At 39.5% G+C, this 24843-nt stretch overlaps 1 protein-coding gene across 8 annotated transcripts in view; it reads right to left on the bottom strand.

Annotated features, from left to right (window-relative positions):
* Positions 1-24843, bottom strand: part of ARID1B (AT rich interactive domain 1B (SWI1-like)) — a 422452-nt gene that overhangs the window by 117612 nt on the left and 279997 nt on the right. For all 8 annotated transcript variants that reach the window (XM_010840865.1, XM_010840862.1, XM_010840858.1 and 5 more), the window contains one exon: positions 10412-10655. In XM_010840865.1, coding sequence (XP_010839167.1) covers positions 10412-10655 — 244 coding nt within the window. The remainder of the gene's footprint in view (positions 1-10411; positions 10656-24843) is intronic.

Raw genomic sequence — 24843 nt, 5'->3', positions numbered from 1 at the left:
ATCTCTACTCGGAATCCAGAGTCTTCGTATAACCAGCTGCCTATTCAAAAGTCGCCTTCTGGATGCCATACAGGCTTCTCAAATGTTACATCATAAAAACCAAACTCCAGATTTCTCTTTCAAAAATTTACTCCTTCTTTTGTCTTCCACTGGACAGAACCACTGTTTACCACCAATCTCTCAGGCCAAAAACATCCTGTCCCCACTACTGCTACCCACACATCTAGCCATGATCAAGCCCCCACCCTCCCCCTGGCTACTGCAACAACCCCCTAATGGGTCCCGCTGTTTCTGCCCTGCCCCTCTGTAGTCCACTCAGCAGCCACAATGACCCTTTTACAGTTTGTCCTGGATCACTGCCATTCTCTGCCTTCTCCACCATCACTCTTAAATTCCTCAATTCCAATCATAACCTACAAAACCCTATAGAAGCTGGTCTTGCTGCTAAGTCACTTCAGTCGTGACCGACTCTGTGTGACCCCATAGATGGCAGCCCACCAGGCCTCCCGGTCCCTGGGATTCTCCAGGCAAGAACACTGGAGTGGGTTGCCATTTCCTTCTCCAATGCATGAAAGTGAAGTCGCTCAGTTGTGTCCGACTCTAGCGACCCCATGGACTGCAGCCTTCCAGGCTCCTCCATCCATGGGATCTTCTAGGCAAAAGTACTGGAGTGGGGTGCCATTGCCTTCTCCAGCTGGTCTTGGGTTGCCCTCTAATCTAACCACCTATCATTCTGTTCCATCTCTCCTTCCCCACTATGCTTCAGCCCCAAAGACTTCCTTCTGGGTCCCCTGCCCGGCACTCAAACACACCCCTGTTTAGGGCCTTCGTACTCGCTCTTTGCTCTGCCTGGATACTTCACTCCTAGACTTGCTTTTGACCTTCATTCACTGAGCCTCTTGTTCGAATATTAATTTCTTAGAGACACGGTCCCTAATTACTGCCATCTAAAGAAGCAATCTGAAATAGAACTGCCATACGACCCAGCAATCCCACTGCTGGGCATACACACCAAGGAAACCAGAATTGAAAGAGACACGTGTACCCCAATGTTCATCGCAGCACTATTTATAATGGCTTTATTCCTTCAATTCTAGAAACATGCCCACAGCAAGCTGCATTGAGCACTTTATGAATTAATGACTAAAAGAAGAAAATGAGCAGTTGGGCTAGTGGGCTTTCCTCAGAACATCATCTAATTCTCCCAACAGCAAAAGTGCAACATGCTACTAGCAAAAAAAAAAAAATTAAATGAATTAATACATTTGGCATCCTCAGCAAGGTCACGTTCTTGGCATTCAGCTATACGCATTTAACGTAGTTTGCAAGTACAAACTCTTATGTCACTTTCTGTTTGGAAAAGAGAGTATCAACATTAACAATCTCTGGTTATATCATTTATAAACACGCAGATGTGGATTATTAAAGATTAATGCATTTTAGGACTGGTGTCGGCATTCCGTTTGTCTCTTGCCGAAACCAATTCTGTTCTTCATTAGTCAATGACAACCCATATCACCCTGTTATGGAAGAGAAATCAAAGGTGTAAGTGTGAATTGAGAGTAAGTGATGAAACTGATTAGTAAGAGACTTAACGGCTATAATCAATCAACACATCATAATAATCTTGGCTCCAGGGTTATCAGAAGATAGGGAAATAAACATGACACTCCATGTAAAACAGTTTTGTTCCTTTCACAACTACCATTTTTTTTTCCCTTTAGAAAGTAGAGTAACACATAAAAAGTTAGTGGAAATCAACTTCAGAAACATCTTGACTGGAAGAACTATTCACTTTATCACCATTTTCCAAAATGTAGTAAACTAACTTTTGAAACTTGTACTTTTAGGCTAAAATTAGTTCCTAAAAACTTTTGTGCCCCTCCTTTCCGATTCCTCATTCCCAGTGATGAAGAGAGTACAACAGGTCGATGCCAATAGCGTTAACACTGGCAGTGCACTGCTGGTTCAAGAAGCAACAGCAGTCAGTCAGTTAAGCAGAAGATGAGAGCAGTATCAGTCTACTCAGCTCAAGAAATGAAAATAAATGGCAAACAAGGCTTTGAAGTGCTTCTTCAGTGAATAAAGCAAAAAAAAAAAAACCAAAAAATAGGGGAGAAGTGGGAGTGGACTGCTGGATCTAGTACGTCAGCACTTTCGTCACCGCTGAGCTTACAGAGCTGGATGAGGCACAAAACAGCACCCTGGTGACACAGGCTTTCCTGTATTTTCATATGCGGAAGATCAAAGAAAGGAAATGGAAAATGAGAGGAGAGTTTAAACTGAACTGCATGACTTAATTTTAACTAAGAGTGGGGAGCAAAACCAAGTGGGACTGTGTATTTTGAGAAAATCCCACTGTTCTCATTTCTAAATGTGAGAGGAGGATAAAAGGCTTACTTTGAAATTTGTTCAGATGGAAGAACTGGAACGATTTCTGCTTTTGGAAAGGAGGAGAAAAAACTCATTACCCAATGATCAGAATACCTGACTTGGGTCAGGAGCGACCTCTAAAGGGCAGAGTAGCTAAGAACGCTAGAGCAGCTGCTTCCAATGCAAGGACCTGGCTGCAGGTCAGCAACGGGGAACCTGCCCTTTAGAAACAGCAGGAGACCTAGGTACAGCCAGGATCCTGGCTGCATTCTAAATTAGTATCTTAAAGGGGGAGGCTCTAATAACCAGTAACCTTGCCACTGCAGCTCTCTAAAAGACAAAATACATTGTTGCTTTCTTAAGCGTTACTAAACATAATTTGGAAAGGATCTGAAATTACTGTTTTGTATAACACAAATATTTTACTTTGTAAGGGAAAAAAAATACTGGCTGAAGTTCTCTTTGGTTTGTAGAACTGCTGAATCGATGTTTTCTGGGCTGCCACAGATTAAAAACATGGATATATCAATGGCATTTTGTGCTTAAGAATTTTTTTTTCTCTGCACAGCTTGCCAATAAGCAGCATGCATCTTCCCGCAACAAGCTGTTGCAGGATTTCCACTTAACGAGAAGCCAAAAAGGAACACTTGATGGATGTTTCAAAATAATATTACCAGGTAGGGTGACTGTGCAGACTTTCAATAAAAATTTTTAGCGATTCTAATATTATCTTGAAAGGAAACTAGTTTAGAAGCACTTATAGAAATTAACTCATAACTTTACCCTGAGTTTTATTAAACAAGGATAAATTAAAAAGTATAAAAATTACTTGTTTAGAATGGGTTGGGCTTGAGCCCTAAGAGTTCTAAAATCCAAGGGGAATGGATTAAAAAAGAGAGAGACACTGATTTGCATCCTCCGGTGTTCATTTCACAGGTACTAATCTTGATAAATTAGACCAGGAACTATCATTTCCTCTTACTAAAATCCTTCCTGTTCACTCCAGCCTATGACTAACTCCTAACTGCAATTCATTTTTCTCTTTCCCATTATAGCATCCTTCCAGAATCTGGTTGTCTGAATGTCAAATTAAGCAAGAAAATTAGTTGTTTTTTTTTTTTTTTTGACCAGAGTATCTTCTTGTTTGTATCTGCAACTATATCAGCTCCTACAGAAATCTACTTAGCTCTCATTTTTGAGGCAGAGAGTAAAGCGGGTGAACACTTATACAGAAGAACTCTAAATATACCTTAACGCTGCTCAGAGTTATCTTCCATATTTAATCTACTATGTGCCACCTTCTTCGGAATTCATTCTTTCGGCGTCTGAGATTTTCCTGAGGGGCACAAATTCATTATTGGTAGCTGGTACACTAGATGCATCGCTCACCATCCAGGAACTGACATGATAAAGCTTCAAAGAATCAGGCTTAACCATAAAGTAACTGGTGCTTTATGAGAGCGGAAGGGCGATCTCTGGCAAAGCCATTTCTGCAGGCTCTTAAAACCCGTGATCCTTTTCAAAGGACAGCCACTTATTTGGCAGGTATGAGTCTCTGTAAGGCAAGAAGGACAGAGTAGCTCCGCCTGGGGAGGTGCCTGTGCAGAGAAGCTCAGGAGGGAAAGGCTCCAGCTGGTTGCAAAGGGAGGAAACCGGGAGGGGGGCGGGGGGTGAGGGGGTGCGCCACGAATGGAAAAAGATCAGAGCAAGCTTGAGAGACTGATGAAAGAGGACTCTCCCCTTGCCCTCCTTCCTCCTTTCCAGCCGCTCAGCACTGAGGATACTCTGACCCATGGCCTCATGCTCTCTTCCGGCCAGTAGTCAATCTGAGGAAGGACGAGGTGGGAGGTGAGACACGGCAAAGAGCAATGGACATACAACTTAAAGGGAGGGGGTTTTACGTTCATATTTGATGAAATTTTATTTTGTTTCTGTCTATGACAGCTAGGAAAATGTTGACTTTGATTGGTCTTCTCATAACAAACATCTAATACTATGCCAGAAAAAGAATGGTTTGAAACAAATGTCTCTTTATCATGACATTAATGAGAATACCTACTTTTTTATCTTTGGTCCTAGTTTATTATCACCAATAGCCCTCTGCTGTCAGAAGAAAGTGATTAACTCTACCTAAAACTGGATTTGGTACAAACCCTTAAAAAGAAAAAGTGGGGAGGGGGCAGGAAATATGTTCAGGAATTTACAGTTTTTATCCTTAGATCTTTAATAATAAAACCAATGAACTCTCCTCAACAGTCTGAACATTTAAAGTTTCTATAGACAAAAATGTCTATCAGGCTATGAACAGTTAATATCTGCCTGCCTATCACCGTCCCCCACTGATGTTCACCGTTCTTAATATTTAAACACTGTTGCTGCTTACAGCACATGGAGAAAAAAGCTGACAAAAGCCTTTGTCCAATAAAATAAAAAAGTTCGGCTTATTTACATTTTTGCTTTGTTAGTAAACTGTAATGGTTGGCTCTGGAGGCAAGACAAGTGAAATTAACATTCACTAAATCTTTTGGCAACAGCAATGCATTCTGATGTTGTGCTGCGTCAGCTTCCACTATGTGTTAGGACGAATTAGGCCTGGTGTAAGACCTACACAATACACTGTGTTAGGACGAATCAGGCCCAGTGTAAGAACTACACAATACATTCGAGACCCAACAGTTTATTCTCCTTAAATGAGGTACATAACTTGATTCCTGGCTGTAACCCAGGAAGCAATGCAATGGGATCATTTATTAGAAGGAAAACAAAATGTTTACTATCATACATTTCAGAATCAACTGCACCCTAGGTTAGATTTACTTTATTTAAATGTGTACACACACATACTAACAATTAGAAAGATGGGGAAATTTCTTTTTCTAAATATAAAAACATCAATCAGAAGAGGAATGAGAAATGAAACACTAAGTAAAAACCTAGAAAATGTTTAATGGCACTGAATGAACATATAACGTATACATTTCTATTTTCAAACGCTTGTTTAAATTAGACCACCAAGCTGAATCCTTTCCCCCTTAACCATAGACAGCTGTGATGCTGGAGCCCAGTAATGTGCAGACAAAGGGAGAGAATCCATGTGGCTACTCAGCACAGAAAATCTCCATCCTGCTTTTCAAAAGAATGCAGGAAGGGAAAGCCCCACTGAGTTAGGGATGTGCCAGGGCCGATGTCGTGCCAGCGCATCACAGTACTTGTTCCCATGACACTCACAATGTTCGCGAGGCAGCATGACAGGAGGGCGAACGTGCAGTGGGCGGAGAAACGGTTTAACAGGCAAGAAACACAGTCAGCCATTCGGGGTGCTTTCCTGGGCTTTTGTTTATCCACCTCTGTGATACTTATCATTAGCTGTCGATTTCATTTACCAGAGCAGAGATGGAAAAAAATGACTGCTCTTCTTCAACAAACCCAGGGAGAGCCATGCTAGGAAGACTCTTCCCATAACATGCTGGCTTTACCTCACCCCAGCAATCAGATACACAACAGCTGTGCACTTTAACAATGACTTGCTGGAGAGACAATGATTGAAAGAGCCAATCTGTGACACATGGAGAGGAGGCAGCAAGATACAGCAGGAGTTAATGGGAGAGAAGTAGGCTCAGGGAAAACCAGTCAGTGCTGGGAATGGGAAGAAGGGTGAGGGAGAAAAGAAAGCAAACGGCTACAGACAGAAAAATACAGGGAAATTCCAAACAGATGTTTTCAAAAAGCAATCTGAGGATCATGCCCAGGGTGAGAAACCATGTAATCTCTGTTGGACATTTTTGTTTCATTGGTTCAGACTCAGAAGCAAATGTAGACAGACTAGAAATTATCTTAGAATCTAACGTGTGTGTGTGTGCTGTCTCTCAGTTGCGTCCAGCTCTTTGTGACCCCAAGGACTGCAGCCCTCCAGACTAATGTACAGACCAACAAAACTTAACATCAGGGCTAGAGATGGGAAAAGGAGGTGAGACTACTAAATCAGCTCTGAAGGGCTCATTTATTCTCTAAGGAAGCATGCCTGGATTTAGTTAAATATAAACCCCAAATGATCAACTTTATATTATCTCTAAAGTGTGGTTTTATTATTTATGACATAGTTCACAAAAGTATATTTTAAAAAAATTTTTAAAAGAAGGGCAGATAGACTAAAGGGAGGGGAAGACCACGTTTTTTTTCCCCCAATAAAATATGGCATGATTTTTAACAAATCCCCATAAAATAACACCACATAAAGTTTTCTGATGAGCATCTGTTAAAAATGCATGTTTGAATGTCCCTGGGTGTGGCTACGGAACAGAGTAGAGAAACAGGTGACATGTGGACTCGGGCCTCAAGGATGACTACCAAGAGCCCAGGACGAGAGTGCTGACAGTTCTGGGGCCCCTCTGTGTGAATCACAAAAGGGCGCCCTGTCTCCCCAGAGAGCTGCCGTATTTCACTGCCACTTACTCCTCTGGTCCACATCCCTGGTCCAACAAGCAACTTGCTCAAGTGAGTGTGGCAGCCCTGGCTAGGAACAGGGAGAGGGTGGGACTGATGTTGTCTAAATATATGCAGAAAGTGTAAGAAATAACCCAGGATTCTGATCTGCTCATCTATTGATAAATTTTATGCTAGACTGCCTGCCCATCACATCACACAGAAATCGATTTGCCAACAATCTTGAGTGCAGCAAGGGTTTTAAAAAAATGCTTGTCTTCTGTCTCCTCTTAACTTTCTCAGACTCAACCTCTCAGAAGAGCAACCACTGACCTACCTGTTGTTGTTTTTTTTCAAGTTAGGAGAAAAATGGATTCAACTTTGTGAAACATTATGCTTTCATGGCTAGTTCTAGCGGTCCTACTGAATAATCTCAGTAAACTCAGCAAGTCATCACTGGGAGCTTTATATACATGTCCTCTGAATGGTACAAGAAAACCACTGGTGTAAGATTCAGACTTGTAGCCCAAACCCCCTGTGCTACTCTGGAGAGTAATGATCATGGACAAGTCTCTACATCTCATTTTGAATAACAACAATAACCGTAATCACAACAACAATTAACATGCACTGAATGGTTACTGCAAGCTTGCTTTATATACATTAACACATTTCATCTTTATAGTAACCCTGTGAGATGTGGTTATTATCTTTATAGACACAGAAACTGAGGCACAAGGAGGCTTAGCAGCTTGCCAAGTGGCAATAAAACGAGGAGGTGGGATCAGATGATTAAGAAAGTTTCTCTAGCTCAAATGTTACTTATAATTCCATCTGAGAGAAAGGAAAATAGATGCCAAAACTGCTTGCCAGATTTTGCAAGTGGTTATTCCTCTTAGAATGACACTAATATTAAAGAAATGTTCTATTTTCCATGTTTTACATGATTCTATTACTATACAGCTTCACACTCAGCAAAGATAATTCTGGATTTACCTGGATATCATGCCTCTGAAAACAAGTGGAACTTTTGCTGTGTAATTTCATCCCTGTACTAAATTTCACTGAATGGTTTTACCGAGCATCATGCAGAGTAATACAGGCTGCACTACGATGAGATGAAGTGAAGGCCCTGGCCCTGAGCAGTTAGAATTTCTGGCACAAGTTTACAAAACAAATAGACTTAAACGTAGTTTCCAAGAAAGCTGAAAGTTTTCTATTGAAAACCCACTTTCCAAGAAGTTAACAGAGAAAAATCACAATCAGCTCCTGCCCTGAAGGTCCTGTGAAGGATAGGCCTCATAAGGCAAAAGGAGAAGAGGGTGGCAGAGAATGAGGTGGTTGGATGGCATCACCGACTCAATGGATATGAATCTGAGCAAACTCCTGGAGATATTGGAGGACAGGGAAGCCTGGAGTGCTGCAGTCCATGGGGTCCCAAAAAGTCAGACATGACTTAGCAACTGAACAATAAATAATAGGTCATCAGAATCATAGTTCGCTGAACAACTTTATCCTATGCAAAACACGACTGAGTACCAGACTCAGGACTTCCCTGGGGGCTCAGATGGTAAAGCATCTGTCTACAATGCGGGAGACCCGGGTTCAATCCCTGGGTCGGGAAGATCCTCTGGAGAAGGAAATGGCAATCCACTCCAGTACTATTGCTTGGAAAATTCCATGGACAGAGGAGCTTGGTAAGCTACAGTGCATGGGGTCACAAAGAGTCGGACACGACTGAGCGACTTCACTTTCCACTATAACATGTGCTATCACGCCCTCCAAATCAAGCTCTTTTGTTGGGTTGTGTGTGTTCCATACAGCATCAAAATCCAAACAGTGAAATAAAACTTTCAAAATCCCCAACTAGAATGCTAAATATATGTATGAAAACCACCAGATTGTGAACTACCCGTATTAGGGATTTTAAATGAAAAACTAAAATATTTTTGTATCTCAGAAAAGTTTTCATTTAGTTTACTAAGAAAAGTCTTTCTGATGCAATTCAGAAAAATGGGGTCAGTTCACTGACAAATATAGTATTTTACATATAACTTTCCAATGTTTAGGTAGGTAAGACCTCAAAAACCATCTCAATACCAAAAATTGTCTAAGGAATTCTGGAATATAGAGTATTCATAGCTTTAAAAAAATTAAAAGCAGGTAAATCCAGGTTTTATTATTAAAACAACCATTATAAGGACAAGCAAATATTTTTGAAAGAAAATTAAGATGCCTTCAAAAAATATATTAAAATTATATGTAATTCAAAATATGCATCTTGGGAACATAACATTTAGTCAAAAAAGCTAAGTGGAAAAGGACCACATATAGTTTTACATATGTAACTATACTTCATGATTTTCCCAGAATCTTCCTGGTTTATATATGTTCTACTGCAATTATTATTAGCAACCCTTATAGGCTCAAGTCTCTCAACGTGGCTGATAAATTATATAGTCATTTTTAATGTAATACATTTCTATAAAACTCAAAACTAAATGAAAATAACAATATATACTTCATTTATACTCTTTTAGAACCCAAAATAATCCACAAAGAATGATTTAAAATATATTCAGAGGATATCTGAGGCAGAGGAGAGGTACAGAGCTGAAGACAGGAAGGAACACACAGGTAAAAACAACAACTCCAGCTCTTAAATTAGATGGTGAGCCACGAGTACTCATTTGATAGTTGTTTCATAATTAGCATTTTTCATATGTTCTTATATGTTTATATACATATATAAAACTTTTATTTAAAAATAAAAAGAGCAAAATAATAAGATGGGGTAAAAATTACTATCCATGTTTTTAAGATAACAGAATAAACTATCAGAAAATTTATCAGCAATTCAATAGTAATTCTGACAGATGAGTAAAAAGTATTTTCTGGCAGCCACCTACATCATGCTAGCAAAAGTTACACAGAAAAAAATTTACATCTATTTGATGGATAAAGGAAAGCTGGTTGATATAAGAAAGAAAGCTGGAATAGGATGGGGCAACTGACAAATAAACAAACAAATAAATAACCCCAAGTATATGATAAAGGAAGCAAAAGATTTACAAGAGTATGAGTACGGAAAGAGCTAATGCAAGAGGTTAATGGAACACGAACTTCTTCTATCAAAACTAAAAGGTAAGAGTTTGTATAAGTAACAAGGCCGTGAACGTATGCTGGCAAATTAAAACAGTGATAAGCATGAACATTAAAAATACTGTAGAAAATAACTTCCACAGTAATCTCACCTTATCAACAGAGGACCTTATTTAACAAAATCACTACAAAACATATCCTAAGAGAATAAGTAATTTTTTGGTGTAAGTTAAGGTAAACATGCAAAATGAAAGTAACAGGTGATTTTACTAAATCAGTGTTTATATTCACTAGTTGAGTATACTTAGGAACTAGGATGCTTGTATGCTTTAGTTGAGTATACTTAGGAACTAGGATGCTTGTATGTAGTTATACTCCTAACTTCTAATCATGGTCCCATCATTAGGTTTTTAAACAGTAAAAACATAATAATAATGGTATGTATGTTTTTATTGATGAAAACTAGGTCTGTATTTATTACAGAGTAAAATAGTAATTATTAAGAAATGAATACCTGGAATACTGGCAGGAGAAATTGGGCCAGATCGTGACTGGTTACTTCCTACAGGAGAGCCGACAGGAGAAGGCGATGGGCCCCCAGGGATGCTGGAGAGATGGGGAGATGCATGCGGAGAGAAAGGTGACTGAGCTGGGTTGCTCTGATCTCCTTGGCTGCTTGTGGACCCAGATGCACTGACTGCTGAGCTCAAAGTTGCTTCCGTTCCCGTGGGGAGGTCATCAATGGAGCCAGACAGGTCCTAAGGAGGAAAGAAATAGCATGCATTGATGGAGTAACACATATTTGGACAAATACCTATTCAAAACACTATTTGAAAATCTTAATCCTAACCTTTCAGAGTTTTTCTAGAGAACACCCCAAATTCAGAGCATGGCCACTTGTTATTAGAAGACTTTAATGAGGTCTCTTATAAGTTAAATCCATAGGATCTACTCTATCGCTAAAAAGTTTGTACCTTTCATTAAACTGTCTTACAGCTTTCCTTTAAGCTGTCAGCACCTAGTCCAACAAACCCGTCAAAGACTCACAGGAAAAGCATGCTAGGTGGTGATGTACCTACCATCTGAATGGAATGCCCGATTCATACAGGATCACTTCAGTAAACTAAAAACTAAAGGCTTTGGATCCTCCTACTTAAAGATCAATATTGGAGGGCTATCTGAATTTCAAAATATGATCTTCTAATGTAATAGCAATCCAAACTGTAACCTAACTGTAACCTAACCTTGTGGGAAGAAATTCTGATATTTTAGGTAATGCAAAAATTCTCTTATAAATAGAAGAGTGATGTGTATTTTTATCTGGTATGATGAAAATAAATCCCTTTGAAGTTATGTTGGCAGAAATGAGTCCTAATGTTATAACTTACTACCTTTTTCTGAAACAGTCATTTGTTTATTAACTCTAGAAAAACAAGAGGTACCATACCAGAAGGAAGTGCAACCAAAGTATGTTCTTTGGCCTAGCAGTGAACACTGAGTACTGGTATAGTATATGTTTGTATTTGTTGTTGTTTAGTCGCTAAGTTGTGTCCGACTCTTTTGCGACCCCATGGACTGTAGCCTGTCATGCTCCTCTGTCCATGGGATTTCCCAGGCAGGAATACTAGAGTGGGATGCCATTTCCTTCTCCAATAACTTACTTTTTGTAACAGTTTTAAGCTAAACAAACAATCTTTAAGATCCTGTAACTTTACCATAATACCCTCTAAGGCAGATATTAAAACTCCCATTTGACAGACATAGAAAACAAAGGTCAGAGAGTCAAGGTTACTGTTACCAGTTACAACACTGAGGACAGACAGCGCCTGCCAAAGATCATGACAGGAGAGAAGAGAAACGAGAAAACTGTCCTCTGAGCCCTCATCAGAGTGAGAGGAGACAGAACCTCACGGCTGGGCACAGAGGTCCCAAATGGGGTTCCCACCAACAGGAGCTCTGTACAGTGCAGGCCCATGGCAGTGGCGAGGCTCCCACATCACTGACTCTGCAAACCGAGATGAGACCTGGAACTAGGTGCTGAATGAGCCCTAAAGGCTGAGAAGCAGGATAAAAGATATTTGTCTTGATAACTTAGAACTAAATACTGCAGAATGGGATCAGAAATACTAGGTCATGGTATTGTCTGTAAAGCAGATTCAACCCTAATTGACATCTTCCACTCACACAATTTTATCGTTTAATTTTACCTCACTGCTTACCACTGGGACTGCTAAAACTAGGGCTCTGGAAACTGATGGAGGAAGATGCTTAGGACCTGAAGAATGAATGTAGACCAGGCAGTGCAAAGGGGGCCACTAAAGCAGAGCTGGTTAGAGCTCTTCAGGGTACCCCAAAATGTCACAACATAAACTCAGGATGAGGATCCAAGACTCCTAGAAAGTTTATCTATTAACCATATATCATACAATTAACTTTTCTCTTTTTAACAGCCAAATTGCCAATGATTAAAAACATACTAAAGAATAGCTGATGAGATGAGAACCTCACAAAAAGATTATAGAAAAGCAAAAATTTCTTATACTAAGAAGAATAACATCTAAGTAAAACACAGTAATCTTCAATGTCATATAATTGAGCATATGAGTGAGAAACCTAACAGTAGCAAGTGATTGAAAATATAACCCCTAGAAAAAGTATCATCAGAGCTCCAAAATAAAATGGGACAAACAGAATCATGTTTTCAGAATTCAGAGAAAAAAATATATTAATATAAATATCTCTACTTAAGGCACATGAGATGGATGGTTTTGCATATATTCAGCAGATAAAACATTGTATTCAACTTGATGACTGGGTTCAACAACAGTTCAGTTCAGACTTTCAGAACTTTTTGTGAAGCCAGGTAGAAACAGAGGAAGAATATTATGCAAGAAAAATACTACGTACAATGTAGGAAGTATTTAGTTCAGTTCAGTTCAGTCGCTCAGTCGTGTGCAACTCTTTGCGACCCCTTGGACTACAGCACACCAGGCCTCCCTGTCGATCACCAACTCCCGGAGTTTACCCAAACTCATGTCCGTTGAGTCGGTGATGCCATCCAGCCATCTCATCCTCTGTCATCGCCTTCTCTTCCTGCCCTCAATCTTTCCCAGCAACAGGGTCTTTTCTAAGGCTACTGGAAAAACCATAGCCTTGACTAGATGGACCTTTGTTGACAAAGTAATGTCTCTGCTTTTTAATATGCTGTCTAGGTTGGTCATAGCTTTTCTTCCAAGGAGTAAGCGTCTTTTTATTTCATGGCTGCAGTCACCATCTGCAGTGATTTTGGAGCCCCCCAAAATAAAGTCTGTCACTGTTTGCACTGTTTCTCCATCTATTTCCCATGAAGTTATGGGACCAGATGGCATCATCTTTGTTTTCTGAATGTTGAGCTTTTTGCCAACTTTTTCACTCTCCCCTTTTACTTTCAACAAGAGGCTCTTTAGTTCTTCACTTTCTGCCATAAGGGTGGTGTCATGTACATATCTGAGGTTATTGATATTTCTCCTGGCAATTGTGAAGTATTTACACTTTAGCAATTAACACAATTATCTGACTTCCTCCAAATAAAACTTAAGTACACACATGCAGAGGAGTTGAGGTGCAGGCTGACAGGGACCACGGGACAGGATTCCACCCATTCCTCTTGCTGCAGGGTGAATGCTGGCCTCTCTCCAGGTGTAGAAGATAGCTGGGTCCTGAATAATTCTTTAAGTACCTATCCCCAATGTATTCCCTTCCTAACCTGATATAAAGTGAAAGTGAAGTCGCTCAGTAGTGTCTGACTCTTTGCGACCCCATGGATTGTAGCCTACCAGGCTCCTCTGTTCATGGGATTTTCCAGGCAATAGTCCTGGAGTGGACTGCCATTTCCTTCTCCAGGAGATCTTCCCAACCCAGGGATCGAACCTGGGTCTCCTGCATTGTAGACAGACGCTTTACCGTCTGAGTCACCAGGGAGTTCACAAAAGTGCAAAGGGGCACACCTGTGGGCTCCACAAAGCAGGGCATGGCAAGCTATGTGAGGACTAAAACTAAATCCTACCTATTGTGGCTCCACCCATAAGCCACACATTTTTAAATGACTGAAAAAAAAAATCAGAAGAGTAATACTTTGTGATACATGAAAAATATTTGAAATTCAAATTTCAGGGTCCTGTAACATCTTACTAGGACATCTTATAGTCACAGCAATTTCTCTGAAGTGCTGTCTATGGCTGCTTTGGGGCCACAATGGAGACCTGCATTGAGACTATGGCCCTCAAAGCCTATAATATTTACTTTCTGGCCCTTATAGAAAACAGTGCTGACCTGCTGTATCTAGTCTGGCCTCTCATGTCTTTGCCTCTTCCATGGGGAAACAGGAGGAGGACAGACAGGTCTCAGCCGAAATGCATGGTGACCTATGTGCACACAGGCTTCACCAGGAACAGGGAATGACTCCACATTCATACCTGTCTGGAAAACACTGACTGGGCGCCAGATAGAATTCTCCTCTTTAGCAGTATCAGACTAACTCAGGGAGCCCCTACTTAAGAATGGGTGGTGGGCTCTGTGTACAGACACCTATTACCTAACAAATGTGCATTATTCATAAATAAGGGTCCATCACGTAAGAATCAGTTGGGAGGAAATACGCCTTTCATGATTTCTTTAAAGAAAAAAAAAACAAAAAACTGGTAGGTAACTAGATATAAAATCATTATTTTCTAATATACAATATGGAATTCAACAGAAAAGATGACACAGATTCAATTTTTTAAAAAAAATCATTATTTGAAATTAAATAATTTTATGCAAATCTTTTTTCATAAAAAACAAACTGTTACTTGGAAAATTTAAAAATTCTCTGCACTACCTATAAATTCCTTCCCTGTTCTCCCTTAAAATTCTGTTATGGTTGAAAAAGTGACACGGATGGGTGTTAAGAGAGCTTCATTCAAGCTGCAAAGGCATGAAAAACATTTCTGTTATTCAACAAGCTGATCAAAGAAATATCAAGAGAAAAATATAAAAACGGTGGCTTTCTTAGTGTTCACAAGTCATCAGAATTTCAGTGCTGACTACACCTCAGTGTAACAGAAGAGTAATAAAAAGGTATAATTTCTGTATTACTGTTATACACACACGTAACTTTTATATGTAAATTACAGGGAAATATTCCCGCCCTGCAGATACTTAGGGTATCCATATGTATAGCTATCTTAAAACACGTTAATAAAAGAAGTTCAACAGTGGTTTAAACATTCAGCCTAGTTAACAAAGAAGCTCTGTAACGAATACCCCTCTAGAGGACAATTTAGTCAGCAGGGCACCAACTCTATTCTTCTTTTCTAAGTACCATCAGATCTATGATGCCTGTAAAGAACAGAGAGACCTTCCTGCATCTCATTCTAAGTGAGGCACCTTCAAGCTACAGTGCTTCCATTTGTCTTGCTGGGAACTGGCAGACAAGGTAATTGCAGGGAGGACTCCTTTAAGGGGCTGGAGTCCCTCTGCCCCACAGCATTCCTTGCATCCTCCCTCTTTACTGAGGGAGTGAAGGGTAAGGCAGTGGCTTCATATGCTCATGCATAGTAAATTCAGTATTTTGCCATGACAATCTGATTTGATCAAGTCCTGCTATCAAGTTGGGTTTTCAATATCTGACATCACTCAGAATACTGAATACTTCCAGCACACCCCAAATAATACAGTCCCTACTATCAATGGTTAGTTTATATTTAGAAAATCAATGCTTTTTTGGGGGAAAAGCTTGTTTTACTTTAAAATGTAATTTAAATCATAGTTCCCCACAAAGACTTGCCCCTCTGTAACCATCATCCTTCCACCTTCAGCCCACATAAAATTTTCATTCTAACCTAAGTGACAAGTACAAGAGATTTCACTGTGCTTAGAATGAAATGCCACCTGAGAGCAGTAACAGTCCTATCAGACTCCGACAAGAGAAACACTGATGAATTAACATAGAGCAAAGATATGTTCTGATTCAACATGATGGGCCAGGGCAGTGATGACAGAATGTATAGAACAAGTGCCAGGAAGGAGCACAAGAGGAATTTTTAAATTTCTACAAAATATAAAATAGGCATACAACATTAAGTATAAATATAAATACAAATTGTACATGATCCTTCCTAAGAATATTTTACATTCATATATCATGACTTCACTACATCTAGAGACCTCTTTGGTTTTGACGGTATTCAGTTTATCTAATAAGTCAGCTTGCTAAAGGATAAATTCAGTCAATACTGGTGATGTCTTACTGTCTTGAACTGGGAATAAGTCAGAAAATTTTACTCCCTTGTTTAATTAAATAAGTGGGTTTGTGTTTTTTTTTAAAGCAGATCAACTCAAAAATACTCTCAGCTATGGTTCTTAATACAATTAGTTGACAGTATTATATCAGCCACTGGTAGAAAACTGCTAAGCCTCACATGAACTGGGCATCTCTTGCTCAGAAGAGCCCCAAGAGAGTATGAAGATAAACACTGAATTAGAAACAGAGAAGATATTTCAATCAATGAGACAAGTTCAGGTCTCTTGTTTAAGGGTTTTAATAGGATACAGTTAATGATTTCTCACTGTGACTTCCCATGGGTTTGAAGCACAGGTGAAAATGCCAGCTCAATGGTCTTTAAAAAAGTCAGTTATCTTCAAAAGCAGAAATAGTGTCTATTCTCCTTTTTAGAATATTGAGTATGAAATCCTGGCATGTAGTTTTTCTTTCTCTCTCTCCAACTAGGCCCTAACTTTCTTAAGGACAATGCTGAAGAGAGGAGGATTTGACCGGTCACTGATGAGTGTCACTGAATTTATAAGCTTTACAGTAAAATACAGCTGCAAACACCATACAAAGTAAGCCAGCACATGCAAACATTTCTAAATATTTACCAAAAATGCTCTAATGAAAATGACTGAGATTGCCATTAAAATTTAGCAATGAATTCTTGGCCCTCTGTTTCCAATTACCATCCTGGAGGCCAAGCACCCAGGCTCATTAGATGCTTAGCTCCTTAGAAACACACTGTAAAATCGTTTCATACCCTCCAACCTTATTTCAGAACTATCATTTTGGACATGTGATACAAATACACCTTGAGGTTGATATTAGAATTGAGCCAATAATTTGACTGACATATATACACAAAAAGAACAACCTCACAGTGACTGTTTAACTTCCATGATATTTGTAGGCTTCTTTTCAGCACAAACCTACATAACAGTGTACTTCAAGACATCCACCAAAGTCCCTGCTGCTTTCATTTGTCTAGACAGCAAATGAGTTAAAAGCTCAGACTTCCGGTGTAAAGGAATTAAAAATGGAAAGGCACAGAAAGAATCCAGGAATAAAATCCTACCAAGCACTAAGTTTTAGGCCTGCAAAGCATCTTCTTACAAAGTTATATAAATATGTATCTTACTTTCTACTTAAACATATCCAAATAACAAATATTTATCTTTTCATTATATGTGATGGTGGTTTACTTGCTAAGTCATGTCCGACTCTTACAATCCCATGGACTGTAGCCTGCCAGGCTCCTCTGGTCCATGCTATATACAATTCTTAGCCTTAATATGTATGATGTCAACTGGAAAAAAATGTTTGATCCTAATTTAAAAATAGTCACAAGATCAACAGATGACAAACTCATATCCAAAGCCAGGGATAACACAAGGAAAATTAATGAGTCAGAATTCATTTTAAGAGAGGTAGCCAATAACCACTTTTTGGGGAAACGACTTTCACCTGATTCATTTGCATCCTCTCTTAAGCAAAGATTCCTTGACTGGCAACTTTCATTTTAAAGGGATATTTACAAGATAATTAGCTGAACTGATACTTTACAGAAACAGGATTTGGAATTAAGCATGCTATCATAAGCAAAAAATTTTATAATGATTTTATTTCCTTTGATTTTTAAAAACTTTCCACCTAAATAAAAGCCATCCACAAAGTTCCTTCGGCTAAAACCCCTGATATCAAATTGCCACTCTAAATTTAGAAGTGGTAAACAATATAAGTATGAAATATGCATCATGTAAGGGAATTTTTTCCACTTCACAGGCCTCAAGCGGACCCTAAATTATTCTCAGTTTTTGAAGTCTGCCCAGGGAGAGTCTCTGCTCTTCTGCTATTAATAGCAGACATTATGTAGAGTAGGAATAACGACAAATAGACTCAACAAATAGTGTTTATCTATTGTGCAAACACAGTACAGTCTTGAACTTAAAAATAACTTGGTAAGAAAATTTATTTTATATTTATCTTTTAGTTGTATAGAATTTGGGAATAATTTTCATCTGTAAATAGCATTGCCCTTCATGGTTATAATCCTGGGACTACCCTCTCAGGTGATGATCCTGATGATTTGATGCTCAAGATCATGATCTGATGATTTTTAGGGGTAACAACTATAACCACAATTCTCTATAGCAGAGATACTATGTGCATTTTCTTTCATGAGGAGCCTACAACATCTTGTTAGCTCTAGCCCATTGTTCCTACCATTCAAAATGTTTTTTAACTTTTTCACTGTCTGAAATAGCCAGGACCCTTCCTGACCTCAAGTCAAAGCCCCAAACAGTGCTGAAAACACTAAAAAAGATTCACATGTGAATAACTGCTGGCCCTTTGTTATTTAAGAACAATGAAATCTTAAAGAATATACTTAATACAAATGGAAGACTACTGGTGATACTAAAGCTATATAATAAAGTGAGAATACTAAATAATTTGAGGAGGGATATTTGTACTGTCTTAGGAACAGCCTCAGGCAGGCAGGCCCTCTCTAAGGTTTGCATACGGGGGTGTGGGATGGGTAGGTGGGAGGAAGTAGGGGAAAAGGTAGACCATTTTTTCATGTGGATGACATTTTACAATTAAATTGGCCTGCACAGGTGGTCTTGAACACTTCAGCGTCCTTCTTTCATGGAGTATCAATGGAGACAGAGAAACAGCTAAGCAGGTTTAAGTTCTACGACAAAGCAGAAATTCTGTGATGGATGGGTGACTTAACAAGTGTTGTGGAATACAGAATGGTAGGTCTTCAGCCAGCTCACATCAGGCCAGGGGCTGCTGTCTGTCACAGGTCCAGGTGAGGAGTGATAAGTAGAGAGCAGAGAGAACCATGGGTGCAGGCAAAATCTATGGGAGACTATGCCATGTGAGAAGGGGGAGGCTGGAAAAGCAGAATGAGTGAGGATGCAGCTGAAGAGGCCACCCAGGGACAGTTGTGAATGACTTCACAGGCTCAGGCCAAGGAATATGGACTTACAATTTTAGGAATTAGGGAGCCAACAGAGGTCTAAAAGGTGAGTTCCAATATTATCAAACAAGGAAAAAAAAAATACAGTGTAGTGCCAAATGAGAAATGTTAAACATTGTAAAGCAAAACAAAACAAAACCCAAAACCCTCATGTTTTCAAATGTTTATGAACACAGATTGCTTCAAACATGATTAAAATCGCAGGTACCATTCAAAAATAAATTTGTAAAATATTTTTTTAAAATCTATACATTTTAGTACTATATAAAACTTAATATATAGGTGAACAAAAGCAAAAGTGCTTAAATAACTATAGCCTGGGTTAAATATTAGTGTGGTTTCTAATTGGAAAATTTCATGAGCCTACAGTCATCTTACTCCTTTCATTTATACTTAAGAATCAATGGCTAAAACGATTTTAAGGATACAGATTTTACCGTTAAAATGGCACAACAATGTCTAAAGACTACTTATGAGTAACAATTTAACAGATTATATTCTTTAACTGCATATTCTATTTCAAAACCAAAATTCTGAAGACATCTAGTCTCAGTTCAGTTCAGTCACTTAGTCATGTCTGATTCTTTGCGACACCATGGACTGCAGCACACCAGGCTTCCCTGTCCATTACCAACTCCCGGAGCCTGCTCAAACTCATATCCATTGACTCGGTGATGCCACCCACCATCTCATCCTCTGTCATCCCCTTCTCCTCCTGCCTTCAATCTTTCCCAGCATCAAGGTCTTTTCTAAGGAGACAGTTCTTTGCATAAGATGGCCAAAGTATTAGAGCTTCGGCTTCAGCATCAGTCGTTCCAATGAATATTCAGAACTGATTTCCTTTAGGACTATTTTGATTTCTTTGCAGTCCAAGGGACTCTCAAGAGTCTTCTCCAACACCACAGTTCAAAAGCATCAATTCTTTGGCACTCAGCTTTCTTTATGAGAACTCCACGAACAGTATGAAAAGACATTTTAGTTACACAGGAGGAAAATGAGCTCATGCCACGCAGGCACAGGGATGTGGGTATGTGGGCTTATGGTTTGGTGCTTTACAAATATCAACACCAGGTATGAAACTGTAAGTATGAATGACCCATGTGCTTTAAAAGCAAACTGACAAACTAACAAGATCTGTAAATATGTAAGATTTAGAGTTTGTCTACTGATATGAGGTTTTATTACTGAAAGTATATCATAAATCTTTACAGCAGAAAAGCAATCGACACCATCTTTTGCATCTCTCAAGGTAAAAAACAACTATTGTATATCTTAAAAGTACAGTGCTTAGCACATAGAAATTCTGAAAATAAAAGTTAAAAACAAAAAAGCATGAACCCTCAAGAGACCTCTATTTCTTCAGTATATAGCAATGAAATACTTCAATAAGACATAGGAACTGCAAATAAATTAGCAACTTAAAAAACAAAAACAGAAAAAAACATAGCTCCCAAACTGTACCAGGTCTACATGGAGTAACTGGAAGTTCTGCTGTAGAATTAATACTAAAACTTCATTTTTTGACATTTTACCCAGTCACATGAGGCATATGAACATACATACTTATTCTACGTACTTCACTGAATTTTTAAAACCTTTTGTTTTGAAATGACTTTAGCCTCACCTGGAAGCAGCAAAGACAGTACTGATGTTCCTTCACTCAGGTTGCCTTAACGCTGACATTTTACATGGTAACCAGGGCACATTTATTAAAACTATGAACTTGAAATTGGCGTAATACTATCAATGAAACTACAGACTTCATTCAAATTTGCAGCCTTTACAGTAAAGTCTTCCTCCTGTTCCAGGACACATATCACATTTATTCACCTTGTCTCCTTAGTCTCCTCTGATCGGTGACAATTTCTCAAATCCTTCCCTGTTTTCCACAACCACAACACATTTGAAGAGCACTCCTGAGGTATTTTGTAGAATGTTCTTCAATTTGTGTCTAGTGTTTTCTCCTGGTTAGGCTGGGGTTACGGATTTAGGGGAAGAATACCACAGGAGTGATCAGGTAATACTTCTGTCAGCACTAAATGGTAGTTGTTGCTGTTCAGTTGCTAAGTTGTGTTGACTCTTTGTGACCCCATGGACTGCAGCATGCCAGGCTTCCCTGTCTTTCATTATCTCCCAAAATTTGCTCAAACTCATGTCCATTGAGTTGGTGGTGCCATCCAACCATCTCATCCTCTGTTGTCCCCTTCTCCTCTTGCCTTCAATCTTTCCCAGCATCAGGGTCTTTTCTAATGAGTCAGTTCTTCACATCAGGTGGCCAAAGTATTAGAGCTTCAACTTCAGTATCAGTCCTTTCAATGAATATTCAGGACTGATTTCCTTTAGGATTGACTGGCTTGATCTTACTGCAGTTCAAGGGACTCTCAAGTCTTCTCCAGCACCACAATTCAAAAGCATCAATTCTTCTTCCAATTGAGATTTCATGACCATAAAACATTGGAGAGAGAAAAATACACACTCTATGCTCTTCCAGACACATGTAGAGGAATGTAACTTAGAATAACCACTTTAGACAAAAATTTATAAGCATGTTGTAAAGCTGAAGATGCATTTACCTTATGATCCAGGATGTCCACTCCTAGGTTTATACACTGGCACACACACATATGGAGACATATGTAAGCATAGTAGCACTGTTTCAGTATTGTATTGTTTAAAAAAAAAAGGGAGAGAGAGAGACAATCTAATTTTCCAGTGATATAAAATCAAGAGATCTATTCAGAATATGGGGTACTATACAGCAATGAAACTGAATGACCTAGAACTAAAAATGTTAATATAAACCTCACAAACAATACTGATAGAAAGCTAACCAAAACTCTGAATGTGGCAGTATGTATCTGACACAGAAGAGAAGGCATGGAAGAAAGGAGTGGACTGTAAACCTGGTGGTGGAATTCAGGCCAGAGCAGCAGCAGGAGCCGGGATCAGAGGAGGTGACAAGAGAGGCAGCAGCACCATCTGTGGATCAGAGGGAGAGGCTGCTCCAGGGACCTCTGCGCGCGGTTCATTCGAGGAAGCCCTGCTTCCCTCGGAGAGTCTTCCATCACCACCTGGTAAGGCCTCCCCGGACATTTACACCACCAGAATGAGCTGCCCAGCCCCTTCCTCCATGGTCCTGCATCATACGTATCTACTACAGAACTTCCCAGGTCGAGTTTTAATGAACTGTCAGCATTCGCTACAATTGCAAACTCTGAAGGAGGACCACTTACTTCCAGACTTTGGCTTTGACCACTTTGACACTGACCATGGGAAACATACTTAACCTTTCTGTGCTTCATACTCCCCTTATCTATAAAATGGGGGAAATGCTAGTATCTGCCAACAAGAGTTGTTGTGAGAATTAAATGGGAAGTTATACGTAAAAGAATTAGTGCTGCAGCATCTCTGTAAGTGTGAGCTGTTATCACTAGTAACCATAGAGGAGAGGCAGTGGGTTAGAGAGCCTAAACCACTGAGTCACTGGGGATACAGAGCCAGACCGCAGCGTCAGCAGAAGGACATGGCTGCAAAGTGAAGAGGAGGCCGGGAATTGCACCCTTCCCCAGTTTCCTGATCCCGGTCGGCACTGACCTAGCCGCATTGAACATTCATGAGCTCTGAGTAAGATAAAGACTGCCTGCACTGTGTTTATGAACACAGGTTTTCAACAATAATTCTAACAATGAAGTTATAACAAAATTATAGTACTGGAAAGTGGTTAAGGAAAATAACCATAATGACTCACTACTTAAGGTAAAGTTTTTACATTTCCATAGGAATCATTTTTAAGACTTCTGAGGGTTTTAGAAAAAAGTAGAGAATTCAAAAAAAATCTTTTAACATAGTCAGCCTGAGTAGATTACAGATGGAAATGTTGTGTAAAGGCTATTGTTGTACCTTGACCACCTGATGCGAAGAGCTGACTCATTGGAAAAGACCCTGATGCTGGGAAAGACTGAGGGTGGGAGAAGTGGGAGACAGAGGATAAGATGGTTGGATGGCATCATCAACTCAATGGACATGAGTTTGACCAAACTCCGGGTACTAGTGAAGGACAGGGAAGCCTGGTGTGCTGCAGTCCATGGGGTCGCAGAGACAGACACGACTGAGCGGCTGAACAACAATGAAATTCAGTACATGCAACACTCCCCTCAAAGGCAAACTTAAAAACATGAATGTTTCCTCATTTTCAGTTATGATTTACAGACTCAATGAGATGAAAGGTTGTTTTCAACTTTGTACAGGGGCAGCTGGTCACTTAATACCTCAAGTGCTAGCACTAAGGGGCATTTTATATAACACATCTTCCTAAGAACATATAACCATTTTATAATGTATTACTTCAAAACTACTTTTCCAAAAGAGGTGCTTATAAACCTACTCAGAGTTTCAGACAGAAACTTCTAATATCAATAATACTAATGATGGTGACGGTGATGATGATTATCAATAGATAAGGGCCTGAGTTAGGTCTTGAATTCTAGCACATTTCACATTTACCCACACTATCTAAGACTAGAGATCTCAAGAAAATTAGAGATACCAAGGGAACATTTCATGCAAAGATGAGCTCGATAAAGGACATGGATAAAGGATATGGACCTAACAGAAGCAGAAGATATTAAGAAGAGGTGGCAAGAATACACAGAAGAACTGTACAAAAAAGATCTTCATGACCAAGATAATCACGATGGTGTGATCACTCACCTAGAGCCAGACATCCTGGAATGTGAAGTCAAGTGGGCCTTAGAAAGCATCACGACGAACAAAGCTAGTGGAGGTGATGGAATTCCAGTTGAGCTATTTCAAATCCTGAAAGATGATGCTGTCAAAGTGCTGCACTCAATATGCCAAAGTGCTGCACTCAATATGCCAGCAAATTTGGAAAACTCAGCAGTGGCCACAGGACTGAAAAAGGTCAGTTTTCATTCCAATCCCAAAGAAAGGCAATGCCAAAGAATGCTCAAACTACCGCACAATTGCACTCATCTCACACGCTAGTAAAGTAATGCTCAAAATTCTCCAAGCCAGGCTTTAGCAATATGTGAACCATGAACTTCCTGATGTTCAAGCTGGTTTTAGAAAAGGCAGAGGAACCAGAGATCAAATTGCCAACATCCGCTGGATCATGGAAAAAGCAAGAGAGTTCCAGAAAAACATCTATTTCTGCTTTATTGACTATGCCAAAGCCTTTGACTGTGTGGATCACAATAAACTATGGAAAATTCTGAAAAAGACGGGAATACCAGACCACCTGACATGCTAAGAAACCTATATGCAGGTCAGGAAGCAACAGTTAGAACTGGACATGGAACAGACTGGTTCCAAATAGGAAAAGGAGTACGTCAAGGCTGTATATTGTCACCCTGCTTATTTAACTTATATGCAGAGTACATCATGAGAAACGCTGGGCTGGAAGAAGCACAAGCTGGAATCAAGATTGCTGGGAGAAATATCAGTAACCTCAGATATGCAGATGACACCACCCTTATGAAGAAAGTGAAGAGGAACTCAAAAGCCTCTTGATGAAAGTGAAAGTGGAGAGTGAAAAGTTGGCTTTAAGCTCAACATTCAGAAAACGAAGATCATGGCATCTGGTCCCATCACTTCATGGAAAATAGATGGGGAAACAGTGGCAGACTTTATTATTTTGGGCTCCAAAATCACCGCA

The sequence above is a fragment of the Bison bison genome, unplaced genomic scaffold, assembly GCF_000754665.1.
Source record: "Bison bison bison isolate TAMUID 2011002044 unplaced genomic scaffold, Bison_UMD1.0 scf7180017864148, whole genome shotgun sequence".
NCBI lineage: Eukaryota > Metazoa > Chordata > Mammalia > Artiodactyla > Bovidae > Bison > Bison bison.
The sequence above is the reverse complement of the archived record's forward strand: the minus strand, read 5'-3'. Positions and strand labels throughout refer to the sequence as shown.